The sequence below is a fragment of the Cryphonectria parasitica genome, assembly GCF_011745365.1.
Source record: "Cryphonectria parasitica EP155 unplaced genomic scaffold M406scaffold_6, whole genome shotgun sequence".
Lineage (NCBI taxonomy): Eukaryota > Fungi > Ascomycota > Sordariomycetes > Diaporthales > Cryphonectriaceae > Cryphonectria > Cryphonectria parasitica.
Window position 1 is genome coordinate 3,166,895 of NW_024468914.1, and position 13,540 is coordinate 3,180,434.

Consider the following 13,540-nt stretch of genomic DNA (forward strand, 5'->3'; position numbering starts at 1 on the left):
GCGCATTTTGTGATCTTGTGCAGATCAGCAACGAGGACACCACACCAAGGCAGCATCGAGTTTTGTCCTTTGAATCCCCTGCATGTCAGCGTCGAAAGCGCCCCCTTGGCCCCCATTGTGTCGATAGCGCCGCCCTGTCGATTCGAAAAGTACCTGCCTCCTGCTGTAGAATACGGAGCTTTGCTCTCACGTCATCACATGGCATGTTCGAGCTCGGGATGACTTTCAAGGTTCCGCTCGAAGGCAAGCACCCGTTCCCTTCTCAGACGACCCTCTCTGGGGAACCCAAACACGAAAATCCATAGCGCGTGTGCTTCTGCAATTGACCTGCATCGTCAATTTGACTAGTATCTTAAAGGACCCTATCAATCTGATGTGATCCTCCCACTCTGCAGGTCAACCATACCCACCCTTTTTTACCTTTTGTTGCAAATTACATGGTATCTATTCACGGCAGTAAAATTCCACAGTGGCCCATCGGGATACTACCAACCCAACGACGACATGGGCTCAAGAAGGTTTCCACCCACCCCACCCTGGACACAGTACTTTTTTCGTCTAACAATGCACAACTCCGGTGCCCCCAAAACCCGCTCACGGCTCGTCAGCCCTATCGATGCTGATGCCACTAAGTAAGAGGAAGAAAAGTAGAAGCAAGAAGAAAGACCAGGGAAAGGATGGGGGGGGGGGTAAGAAAAAAAATCAAGAAAACCCAAAGGCAAAACATGCAACACCGGGTATTCGCCAATGGTCACCCACTTGACTACTAATCCAGCCCTTAGTGGCTTATTTAGGGGAGAGCAGACGGGATCCCAAGTTTTCCACTAGGTATGGTCGCATGTGCTTCGAGTGGTTGTGGCAGCAATTATGTCTCATGTTGTGCGAGTCTTGATATGCAATTATGTTGTATTAGACCACCACACGTTCTCAAAACTGACAAGCAGGACTGACTTGCTTGCAGCTTCTTATTCTGGTTACCCACCGCCCCAAATTGGGCAGCCTGCTTGGTTCAAGTAGCTGTGTATCCTTGAAACTTAAATATGTACGATGAACTGAACGCTTTCGTGGCTTCATGTCGCTTTTAACCTCCATTTTACAAGTAGAAATCACCCGCCATCCTAGTGTATATATATACGTATAATGCTCCAGTGCACAAGAGTCCCTAGAATCTTCTTCCGTCTCTTTCTAGATAGCAGAGGAGTAAGGCGCAACGTTGGGATCCAATGCCTGCCACACAAAAGGCATCCCCTGGCAGAGCCCCTCTGCATCAAAGGTTCTCGCTGCGACCACGTCGCTAAACGCCTGCATGGTGCTCTTGAATGTGGCGGCCGCCTCGGCCGTCTCCTCATTCATGAGATTCAACATGCTCTCGTCGTCAAACATGTGCAGAAGCGAACGGTTCGTGCCGGCGAGCAGGGGCCGCGAAAACCCGGCGGAAACGAAGATCTGCGCATCGGATTGTTCAAAGGGTGGCAGGAACGAGACGACCGAGGTGTTGCCCTTGGTGGTTGGAATGGGTGCGTAGAGTGCTGCAGGATGGAAAGGCAGCGTCAGGCTGAGGGATTCCAACTGGTTGGTGTTTACAGAGTGATGCGCCGAGGTGACAAGGTGAGCCTGTGTGTTAATGAGGGAGATTAGCATTGACTCGGTCTTGTTTTGATCTTTCTTTTCCTTTTGCTTCTTTGGAAACATCTTACAATATGCGTGAGGATGCCCACCAGCGTGGCCTTGTCTGAGATGGTTGTAGGGAAGCCCATCGCCTCAGCTGGGCCGTTCGCCTCCTCGGCCCAATTTTGTAACTCTGTATCAGCCGCAACCGCGCTGTCTGTGGTGTAGTAAGAGTCGACAAAAGTCGTCATAAAGGTCTCGACTGCGTTATAAATAACCGCAGCATCCTCGTAGAAAGGGAAGTGAGTAAGCTCGGGGCCGATCGTCGAGTTGATAAGTCCTCGATTTTGCAAGTCCGTCAAGAAATAGTTGGCCTGGAAATTGCCCTTCCCGTTGAAATACAGGTCACTTGCATAGTTCTGTGCTGTCGTGCCACTAACAGGGAAAATCTCATCGATTGCAGCCCCGGGAGCGAACAGCATCGCAGCTGCAATAGGTTGAATTCCAAATGTTTCGTAAGCGACTAATCATAAAAAGACCAGTTAGTTAAGTACACAACATTGTATGAAAGGATAGTCTATACTTACGGCGATCAAATATAGCGTAGACAGGATGCTCAGTGCTGAGGGAGCGGATAGCTGCCATCCAGGTAATTTGAACCACCATATGAGTAGCTGCTAGATGGTTGAATTGAGCAAAGAATAAGTCATTGGCATTGAACATGATCTTAGCCAACAACCAGTCATCAGCCTTATCTGTAGGCGTATAGATCAGGTCTGCTCCCACCCCCGTCCGAATAGCCAAGGGCAGGAAATCTCCAGACGTCGCATCAATAACGAAATACGCATCGGTCGCTGCGGTGTACCGCCCGTTGGTCGGGAGGGTCCCGATGTCGGTATGATCCACATAGAAGAGGCGACCAGCTGAGAACAAGCTCTCTAGTGTCAGGCCAGACACATTCTGCGCGATGGAGTCCTCGACCTGGAAGGGGAGTGAATCGCTTGACGGGTTGAGCCTCCTCACCGCGAATGGGCTGTTTGCTAAGCGTTCCATTGAGAAGACAAGGTCTTGGGTGTAGTTGGTGAGGATGCCCGGCGCAGGACCATTTGGTAGCGAATGTGTCCACTCGTTGTCGTAGAGCTGTACGTAACTTTCCAGCGTGGAGAGGTCGCCAAACTATTTTGTTTTGCTATCAGACTCGATATCTCGGATCAGGGTGCAATGTCCACAAACCGCTCCCTGTGTATACGCCGTCACTTCCGAGTCACTATCTTCAGTGTCCAAGACATCCTCGGCCTCCTCATCGGCGTCGAGGGCGGCCGAGTCTTCACTCGCCGTCAAATTGCCCACGGGGCCTGCAGGATAAAAGGGTCCGCCGCCAACAGCAGGTCCGTAAAGGAATCCTGCGCGCGTGGCATTTCTGTATAATAATGACAATTATCAGTTTCCATGAATCACAATCGCCATGCTCTCCTTGATGGACATACATTGCCTCGAGTCTCTGTGTTTGATTGCTATCATCTGCGGTTATAGTGTAAGCCCCAGCCGTTACCCGACGACCCAATTGAAACGGGACAGGCAGGTATGGAGACTTCCGTTGTGGTATTACAGCACCATATGCATGAGAAGAGGCAAGATTAAGGAGTGTTAGAAGTGAAAACGGTGAAAGATACATTGTGGATGAGATGCCCTTCCAAGGAAAAGAGACGACAAGGGATTGAACATGAAGAATCCCGTATTAGATTCGACCGCTGGCGGCGACAATCATATTTAAATGAGGCCAGCGCATTCTTCTGATGTGCCCCATAAATGGAGGATTACTCTCCCCGCTGATGGAACAGACAATTGTTGGGCGCCGCTCTGCGGCTCTTCGCCTGTACAAAGCCGCGCCGAGACAGGCCCTGTGTTCCTTCTTCCGTCCTTCATCCCTCTTTCCCCTGCGAAGGATCGTTGCATCCACGTGTAGCCAGGGTCATTTTACATTGCAACCCTCGGTCGTAAGCACAACACTTCAAATGTACCCAAGCCAGCGTTTGACCCCACAATTCGTCTTACAGACGGCAAGAAAGCCCCATTCTTCTCTGCATCGAACTTGGTTAGAACATGTCGTCGCCTAGCACGTGCCTAGTTCCAAAGGGGTGGGGGGGGGGGGCGCCAGGCGAAAGCCAGCCAGGATCGATATTCGCAGAGCTTCATTGGCAGAGGAAATTGTCCGACGCAACTCGCAGAAACGATTGAGTGAAAAATCGGCATGACGAAAGCAACTGGTTTAGGCCCTAGCCGCTTGATGCACACCCATCAGACACAGTACATAAGTATATTTGACCTCGTGTTCGCTCTCGTACACCCTCTGTGGATAAGCACGGCTTCACTGCGCAGGATTGTATTGGTCCAAGACCAGAAACTTCGAGCGACGAATTTTCATTTCATACTAAGCAGAAAAAGGACCCCCTGTTCAAATAGTCACTCAATATGGAGACCCGTCTGGTGGTAACCTAGGGAGTCGTCAAAAGCAACTTGACCGCTGGGCATCACTAAGAAGCACCTACTTGGCGCCTACAGGGGACTTTGAAAGCGAGCCTTACCTGCTATTAGCCCAAGTGTCAAAATGACTGCATACTAAATAAATTGAGTAGTGTCGATAGTTGATCGGGCATGGAATGAACTAGGAACCGATTGAGCACAATTCATTTAACATAGTTTGCGGCCTTGTACAACTATTCGCAACGGTGAGAGTGTGCGCCACTACCGTATGGCATTATCACCCCTCCCCTACGGTGCTGAGGGCTCATACATCCCACACTGAACAGTGATACAACATGCGGTAAAACCATCAGCCTGTTAGAAATACGTGGCCAGTCGCTGCCCAATAATTTTCCTGTGCAGACCACACTAAGTTTGCCACAGCTGATGGCTGGGAAAATCAAAAGCAAGACAAATATACAAAGCTGAATTCGTGCTGCAGAAAACGCGGTTTGACAGATGCGCCACTCAGAAGACGACTTCCGATACAATTACGACCAGCCACGATGTGGAAAACTTTCGTCGTACAACAAAGCCAGCATCAACGGTTTTCTTTAGAGCAGACGTTAACTAAGCGTGAATGAACAGAGATATCTGTCGTGTGCCGAGACAATCCGGCTCTGATTGGACCTCGTCATTCTGGTCGCTCACCGTCAAGAGATTCATACTAGGCCTAGGAGGTACAGTCTGCGGTTCGAACAATCGGTCAAATGAGTATATTTAAGCTTGTTCAAGCTAATATGATCAACATACTCTGATGCGGTGTCCCCAACGATCTGACCAAAGCTACCTCTCAAACCATGGCTGGCTTTAAGAGACATGAGACCCTGAGAATCCCTGTTCTGACCGTTGATCACGGGGTGCTCATGACAAAAAAGATCCGATAAAGGGTTGACTATGCTGGACACAATCTGATAGTGTCGAAATCCGATTCTGACCTACTTGGCCTTTTCGTTTCTCAAACAGTAGGCAGTACATGAGACGGCCATTGCGATGCCTACTCTGGTTCGCCGTTCCCCTGTCAGGCACGATCATATCATGATCTCGCTCATCAGTCGCGATTCGAGCCGATCATCGAGCAGCCCTAAAACAAAGCCTCTCAAGTTGCAATCCCTGACGAACTACGAGAAATCCTAAAAGTACTTTTCCCTCTGGCCTTGCAAGCTGCATACGCTACGCCCAACTTCATGCAAGCGGTCGATCCCGTTCCGACCGCCGTTTGCGCTGGCTTCTCCCCGACGCCAAATATGCAATGTGGGATTCTTTCGGAGGTTCAATTCCTTCTGAAATGAGCGGTGAAAACCAGCCGTCTTCTGCATCTGAGCTGGAAATTGAGGGCGTGGCGCTCGACGGACTCCTCCGAAACGTTACTCCCGTGTGCGCGCAATCAGAAACGCGTGGTGGGGTTTTCCTCTCTCTGGTACACTCGAAAATAGCATGGAACTTTGCAGCGCGTAAGTAAGAGTCGCACGTCTCGCTGATCAATTTACCATAAACGAAAACACTAGTTTAATTCAAATAGTTCAGATGGTAGTGCCTTGTGTGAGTGCCGGGATGGGGCCCCGGCAACATTTGTTTAACTTGTAATCATTATTAATAAACCGGTAGCTCTAATATCAAATCGCATCCTACCCAGTACTCTGATCGAGTGTATTTAGAATTGAATCTACAAAAATCACTGTACCACTACGGCCCTTTGCCTCAGAAGCGCCTTTTCGTAGCAGACCCAAATGATACAGTCAATGACCATATGTGTCAAAATAAATGAGCGTAGGCTGTCATCATTTACTGAATGAAGGTAACACCAAAGATGTCTCAAGGTCCGGCAACACTTCGGAACAGATTTGTACTATAGGTGATCATCGGGTTAAAGAAATGACTCTCGGCTACGGAATTGAGGCGGTCAAGGACTTTTTGCAAGGCCCAGACACACCTCGGAGATTCGGCCCAAAGCTGTTTCTCCTCCATGATGTGCTTGATACTTGATTTAGACCCTATGTACAAGACTGTGGACTCCTTATCCATATTCATCCTACATCCATTATTCTTGGGAAGCCTTCAAGATGTCGTGGCCTAGTACACATGCTCCGCGAACCGAATCTCACTCGCGCCAACATCAAACACCGCGATGACGTTGTTCAGGAATGTGTCGCCGAGAATGTACGGGCCCTCGGAGCCACCATCCTGAGGTCCAATCAAGCAGTACTCCGTGCCGGACAGCTCAACCGTGTACCTGGTTGATAGAAGTCAGCTTCTTCAGTCGCGTCAAGAAGTCTATTTCGAGGAGATGATATTGTGCTTTCACGTACTCTTGCATCAGCATATCTGCTTCGCTGATATCGAAGACAGTGCCATTGATTTGAACACCCAAATACGGCACGCTGGCGTCGCATGGTGCAAAGGAAGCACCCTGATCATCGATGTACACCACAGCGGGATCATACAGAGCCGCTATATCATCGTACAGTTCTAGGGGGATAGACAAGTCAGCTTTCCATGAACAACAAACCACCGCAGAACGTGATTCAATGTCTCTCAAACGGAAGTAACATACCAGTTGGCAGGTACAACAGAGTTGTGCCGCTGTCAACAATGATGGGAAACTGGGTGGTATTGACAGTCTCTGGTGCATATGCCTCGCTCCAGGACTCAGCAAGTGCATCGGTTTGGTTGCTCGACCCTTCGTAGATATACGCGTCGGCGATAATAGTGTAGAAGCTGTACTGAGTCGCCATCTCAGGTTCGTCGTAAACCTCGATCTGGTTCACGGTCAGTCTACAGTCTGAAACGAGGGTTGAAAGGTTAGATAAGTGGGGAAAACTGACCATCAAAATTGGCGTGGTCGCAAAGGATCCAGTGTAGTTAACTGGAGGTAGGCCACCAAATGCAAGATAACCACCGTCGGAGTTACGCTCCAGGGCCAAGCTGAAAACAGGGTCGATGAGGCTCTCGTTGATCATAGTCGTAATAATGGAGTTGTATTCGACCTGGGTCTCCAGAGAGTCGGCGTCGGGGTCCGATCCCTCGTAAGCACTGGTGAGCAGAGGGTAGGCCAGACCCATCAGGCCGCTGGTCACGCTGTCGCCAAACCAGTAGGAATAGTTGACCAAGGCCACTTGCTGATGATCGACCGTGATACCGGCAACGGTGACGTTTTCGTAGCCGAAGACGCCTGTCAGGAACTCGCCATCGCCGTATTCAATGTTGAAATTCTCATCCGCAATCGAGCCCTCATCGAAAGTGCCGTTGAAGGTCGGGCCGAAGTAGCAATCCGCCTCCTGTGAGATGATAGTTGTGAGCGTCATGTTGATCATATGTTCTCCAGATGGCTCCATATCGAAACTTACCTCCTGGACATTGCCGTCTTCATCCACACAAGTGAATCCGGCTTGCACCAGCCATCTTCACAACTTAAAGTCAGCAAATGTTCGCATGAAAAGAGATTGACCACTTCCGAAGTGCCATCCACCAAGACAATTCTTGTGCCCAAGGATGTCCATAGCATAGAGATGGAAAGAAGGATCTGGCGATCTGGCTTCTTCAGAGTACGTACGTATCACTCGAACCAGTGTCAATGATGACCTCAACTGGTACGCCCGCCCACTCAATCTCGGCAATGTATTCATCCGACAACAGGTTGTCCGTATGCTCGTACGCATAGCTGGAGTTGGCGACGACGTTGCGCGTAGACCTGAGGTACTGAGCAGACCTAGCCGCGTTGGTGCTCTTCTTCAGGGTCAATACATTTGAGCTGACGACATTGCCGCTGCTGGCTTGCCGGGCTACTGGCGTATAGGACCGAGTTGCAGCAAGGGCCGGGCTTATGAGCGCCGTGACGGCAACGACCGTATTGAATAGATGAGCCATCGTGAGGCACTTGCTCGGTCGTCCAAGTTAAACTATGCTTGACTGACTACAGCAAGGCAGAACGGTTGACACGCCCAGATCAAATGGACTCAACGCCCCAGCAAAGAGGGGGCCCGCGACCCTTTTTAAGCTTTCAGCACCAGGATCTTTGTCAACACATGCGCGATAAGAAAACCCAAGCAAGCAATGGAGTTGCATAAAACCATGCCGTACGGCCCGTACCGGTAACTGCACTATGCACCAAAGCTGCATGCATCCCGCCATGCGTTGTTGATGGCCAACGTTCGCGAGCACCACGATCTGCTATCGCACTGGTGGAAGGGAGATTTGCTCCGCTATGATTCGGTGACCCCGGTCAAAATCGCTATCGCACGCCACCATTCATAAGTCGTGATGGCTCAACGTCCTTCCAGAATAGGTAAGTCAGTGCTCCGCTGCAGCAGGGGCAAGCCTGGGGTGGATGTAACGTCAACTCGGCCAACGGCAATAGTTCTGTAGCATAGATAAAGGAAGGTTCGGGCGTTCTATGCCTTTGGGGAAAGTTCTGCAGAATCATGGGATGAAAAAGCTTGTTTCCTAATGGTGGGCAAGGGTATGCGTTCATGGATTATGAATCATCAAGGGAAGCTGCTGGGCGAAGCATGAATGTTGTGGTCAGACATAATTTCTGACCCAGTAGCCCCCAAGATTGAAAGGAGGAAGATACGAGACAAAATTACGAAGAAAGAAAGAATTGAAGAGCCGGAATTCAGATAAGTTCAGTGGGTGGGGGGGGGGGGGGATAGAACAGAAATCCGAACAAGGTTTTTCCAAAACGAAAGCAGTGTTTATCGGAAGTCTACAAAGCCTGTGCTAATGGTAAGACAAAACAGAGAAGCCTCTCCAGCATTAGAGCGAGATCTATGCGAGGGCAAAAAGGCTCATAGTGCGATACGCTGAAGAGGAAAGAGAAACAGAGGAAAAGCCACGAGGCCGAACTATCTGAGGCTACGAACAGGCCTGGCTGTTGGCTGGACGGCGAGGCCGTACAGTGAGTCACTGGCCCTCGCACAATATCAGTATTGATATTGTGCATGTTGTTCAAAATTGAATACAAACTGCCGTAACTAGCATTTTCTTGGCTGAGTGCTGTCATGATGCAAACAGTCAAAACATCGTCGAGTGTACTTTCTAGGGTCCTGACTGCTACGTCTTCACACTAATGACAGAAAGTTCAATATTAGTAGAACCTTAATAAGAGATAGAGTAGATCTGACCAATATAATCCTCAGCGCAAGGTTCTGAATCATTGGGTGATTTTCGATATTTGCCAAGGTCCGTGGTGGCCCTGGTGCTGGTCATGAACACCTTGTCCCTTTCTCGAACTCCTTGCTCCAAGATGGCCTCTCTGTAGTGTCCTTTGATCAAATCTATTGCAGTGCCTTGCCTCCACATGCACTCCCTTCATGGAAGGTGAGTGAAATAGCCTGGCATAAAGCATAGTTCGTCGCAGAGTACAATACCTTAGTTAACTCTCCACCTCCGCCATAGGCCTAGTGCTTATTTCCTACGTTGAAGCCAAGTTAAGGCTGCTTATGGTGCTGTGTAGGTCCTACCGGTCGTCTGCAATGGCGAGTGCAGATCGTATGGCCTCAAAACATGCTGCCTTCTTTGAGCTGAGCACATGCATATGCTGGACCATCTTCGCTCATACTGCACATATGTGTCATCCTGAAGGTTTGGGAGACCTTCTGTCTTTAAGTAATTAATTAGCAAATGTAGCTGAAGAGAATAGATGTACGAGGTCCAGTGAGTCACGGGCTCTGTTAGTGGCAGGCGCCCTTCACCCCGATAGCCTCAGCCCGCTGGCTGCTTTCCCCTTCGGTTCCCTTCCTGTTCTTTACCTTTTCCCTGTAGCGCACTTCCAAATAGAACCTTTCTGTGATAGAGATATGAGCTTGAGCTTTTCCTTGGAGAAAACATCTGCATCCAACCATAATGGCAGATCTAACAGGCACACAACATGCTCTGGAGTAGATTTTGGATCTGGGGGGAATTGTTTTGTTCTGTTACAGAAACCCCTTTCTTTCTTACTGTACTCCAGCCGTACTCATACGTGCACCTTTCCATGGGCTCATTGACTTTTGAAATCTCCTCTTCTCCAGAAAGTTCTTTTTTTGGTTATATTATATCATTTGAATTTTGATTTCTCGCGGTCAAGTGGCCAATAAGAGCTGACGGCACCCTTGTACCCTCGACTCGTGCTTGCCCATACAGGCAGGAATCAAGATACATACACATCTGTATGGATATGAGCGCTCAGTGGCTTGGTGCACTAGGAATTCCCTAATTATTGGACATAAATTTGCCTTTGAAACTTGAACAACCTCTTACCAAATGTTGGCCACCTGTTATTGAAGACGTAAGAGGATTGATTCGCAGACCAGCCATTTACACCGCCGGATCAGTCTCGGGGAATTTGACCCGGCCACATGGGATTTCATTGCACACATAAGGCCATTGATGGGTGATGGCTGTGCCATATTCCAAGATGCACAGGTAGAAGACCTGGTCCTTATGTTGTTTGTCTGATGTTGTTAAACGTGATGCCGGTATGAGACCCTGTGCCTGGACCTGGACTTGAATTTTGGGACTTGACCTTATTGACGATAAGAAAGTAAAGGTATGCAGCGCTCGACGCTAGTCACGGCACAGTGAGTAAGTGATGACGGTCGAAGAGTTTTGAGAAAAGGTTGGGCGCGCATACGGTTTACCTTCCAAAATTCACCAGACTGCTTACATAAAGTACATTGATTATGTTGTTTCGGGGGTTAGGATTTGTTGCTTATATAATAAAAGGCCGGGCCCTGCAGAATCCTCACAACCTTACTGGCCAACCCACCAACGTGGGCAATCTGTCGCGTTTCCCTCCCTGGTCCCTCGTTGCCTACCCACCACCTTCTCTCCGACATCCCCCAGGGACCTTGCCCCAAAAAAATGGCTCGTGTTCCCTGCTGAGCGCTCTTGTTTCATCCTCAAAGATTTCCATTCACTGCAAAAGTCCCAATTTTTCCGCAGCGCGAGCGCCGCCTTTTTTCTTCTTCCCTGCTGCACCTTTCAGCTGTTGAGCCCCACACCTGAAAGGGTCTGGGCCCCACAATGGCGCCAGAGTACCACTACGAAGAAGAGGAAGAAGATGTCTACCTCGACGGCGACTCGGATGACGGCGTTCCTCAGCTTGATCATGAGGACACTCTAACGATCGAGGACGAATCCGGCGTCGACGAGTCTCAACCAGCCCAATATGGCAATGCAACTGCTTACCTGGCCCTTGAGGCTTCCGAGGCGGATTCTGACGCCAGCTCTCGTGCGAGCCTCGACATTTATGGTGCAGTGCTCGACGACTCTTTCCCAAGATTTATGGAGCTCCCCCCGGAAGTTCGCGAGATGATCTGGAACGAGTTCTGCCCTGACTTAAGACCGAGACCCCGCGTGTTCGAGTTCATATGCTCCAATCTGAGAGATATGATCCTTGCCTCACAGGTGCATGATCAAACCGCGCCAATGAGGGCGGTGCTTGCTGTTCACCACGAGAGTCGCGTTCTTGCCCTCAAGTCCTCGCCTGACCGCATCGAGCTCCCCCATGGAAATGGTGTTGTGCCATATCATAAAGGCCGGGATGTTGTGTTCCTCGTCTCGGATCCGCCACATACCTCCGGGGCACGCGAGGCCCTCGCTCTCGCGGCAAACATGGCACCAGGCTTTCAGCAACTTGCCCTTCAAGCTGGAGCCGAGCCGAAAGTAGACGACATCCTCGATGTGCTGCCTGGACTGCGGAACATTTTCATATTTGTTGATAATCTCCAGACGCGGACAAAATACCTGGCATGGTGTGTCTCTGAAGCGGTTCATGAGTACCACGTCGAGATGATCGAGGAAGAGGACTACGGCTTCTCACCCCAGTATATAGAGATGGTGTTCTGTTTCCCTGACACTGAAGCATACGTCGATCCTGGTGAAGAGCAACTTCCAGATCGCGACTCAGACAGCATCAACCTCGAACAGACTGGAGATTCCGAAAACCTGGACGAGGCGCTGGAAGACAATGCGCTGGAAAATGTCCCACCATGGGGATATACGCATTTTGAGGGGGACCCGTTCTTGTTTGACATGCACCCCCATGAAAAGAGATCGTGGCCAAGGAGACGGCAGTCGCGAGACGAACGCGCGGAGGAGGGCCAGGTGTCCAGTCATGAATCGTTGGCACGGCATATTCCCAGAGTCTGGCCGATGGTCCGATTTATGTTTGACTCGGGAATCGAGCACCTCGCCGAGATGAAAACTTGGCAACATTCCTGGGACGATTGGAAGTCCGATTACGGGCCAGCAGACACTCCCGGCAACGAGGACGAAAGTGAGGACATGGACGAGTATGAGAGTGAAGGTATCGATGACGACCCGATAGATGAGGACCTTTATCCCACGGACGAGGAAGACGATCTTCCAGCTCATCTGCTCGATGATGATGATGTTGATGTTGATGTGGCGTTTGGAATGGTTAATGCCACACAAGCTCGGTTTTCCAGCGACCCCGACGAGAGCGACCAGGATGATGGTGTCGTACAGGCTAGGAACGAGGAGGATTTACGCAACCGCGCCGCTCGTCTCCAGCGTCAAGCCCTTGAATCCGACTCCGATGAAGACAGCAACACCGAGGACGGCAAGACACATCATGGTACAAACCGCCGCCGAAGGGTGATCTCTGACGAAAGTGACAACGACGGAAGCGATGATGAGCAAGAGACTGGACCGTCAGTAATTCGCGCCGGCCAGAAACGTCCTCGTGCCGTTCTGATTGATTCGGAAGATGAAGACAATCAACATCCAGTACAGCCGAGTGAGTCCGGAAGCGAACAAGGTTCCCGGCCATCTCGTGCTACAAATCGGCGTGCACGTCCTGCCATACCCAGCGGCTCCGAAGACGAAGAAGACGATGCACCACAGCCGGGTGAGGAGGTCAGCGATGGAAGCTCGTCGTCTGACCAGGATGAGGAGAGCTCGGACGAAGATCCTCCCCCGCCGAAACGCGTATCGCTAGCCAAGAGGCTGCAGATGGAGTACCAGCAGTCTCGATCAGGCCACCGCGCCACAGATGCCTCTGACGAGGAAAGCTATGGCTCTGACGGTGTTTCTGATGACGAGGACGAGGAGGATGCGTCTGAAGGGGTCGGGATGGTGATGTCCATGGCAGATCTAGGCAATGAAGACGAAGAAGATGATGAAGATGAAGGCTGGTGATATCACGGGGAAGATGGAGCATCTCAGAATACTGCTTCTCTTTCAATGTTCTGGAACAGTTCACGTTCATATGAAAAGCGCATCTGGTCACGTTGATTAATTAGAGGAACATAGTGGTAACCATCTAGAAGATTCCCACAATAGGGCACACCATCTCTGAACATAATCATACACTTCGACTTGGCCTGATTAACGCCATATGACGCCGATGAAGACGTGCTGGGACATAATTAATAGTGTTTGACTGTCAAAACATGACAAGCAA

At 50.2% G+C, this 13,540-nt stretch overlaps 2 protein-coding genes across 2 annotated transcripts; both read right to left on the minus strand.

The window, feature by feature from the left end:
• Positions 1 to 1,185: 1,185 nt before the first annotated feature.
• On the minus strand, positions 1,186 to 3,283 carry M406DRAFT_341234 (manganese lipoxygenase; the record flags this gene model as incomplete). Its single annotated transcript, XM_040921637.1, has 5 exons — positions 1,186 to 1,665; positions 1,719 to 2,131; positions 2,196 to 2,784; positions 2,896 to 3,028; positions 3,096 to 3,283. The coding sequence occupies 5 exons, from the start codon at positions 3,281 to 3,283 to the stop codon at positions 1,186 to 1,188; spliced, it is 1,803 nt and encodes a 600-aa protein (XP_040774778.1).
• Positions 3,284 to 5,983: 2,700 nt separating this feature from the next.
• On the minus strand, positions 5,984 to 8,045 carry M406DRAFT_357239 (acid protease). Its single transcript, XM_040923620.1, has 6 exons — positions 7,685 to 8,045; positions 7,479 to 7,533; positions 6,957 to 7,409; positions 6,686 to 6,890; positions 6,441 to 6,600; positions 5,984 to 6,364 (listed from the first exon to the last, which is right to left on the minus strand). Exons 1-6 carry the CDS (start codon positions 7,996 to 7,998, stop codon positions 6,205 to 6,207), a joined length of 1,347 nt encoding a protein of 448 aa, XP_040774779.1. The 5' UTR covers positions 7,999 to 8,045; the 3' UTR covers positions 5,984 to 6,204.
• Between the last annotated feature and the right edge of the window lie 5,495 nt (positions 8,046 to 13,540).

Coding starts and splice junctions, on each gene's coding strand:
- M406DRAFT_357239 (XM_040923620.1), bottom strand. CDS start 7,998: ATGGCTCATCTATTCAATACGGTCGTTGCCGTCACGGCGCTCATAAGC. Junction 7,410..7,478: donor AAGACGGCAATGTCCAGGAG/GTAAGTTTCGAT, acceptor ATCATCTCACAG/GAGGCGGATTGCTACTTCGG. Junction 6,891..6,956: donor CGACCACGCCAATTTTGATG/GTCAGTTTTCCC, acceptor ACCGTGAACCAG/ATCGAGGTTTACGACGAACC.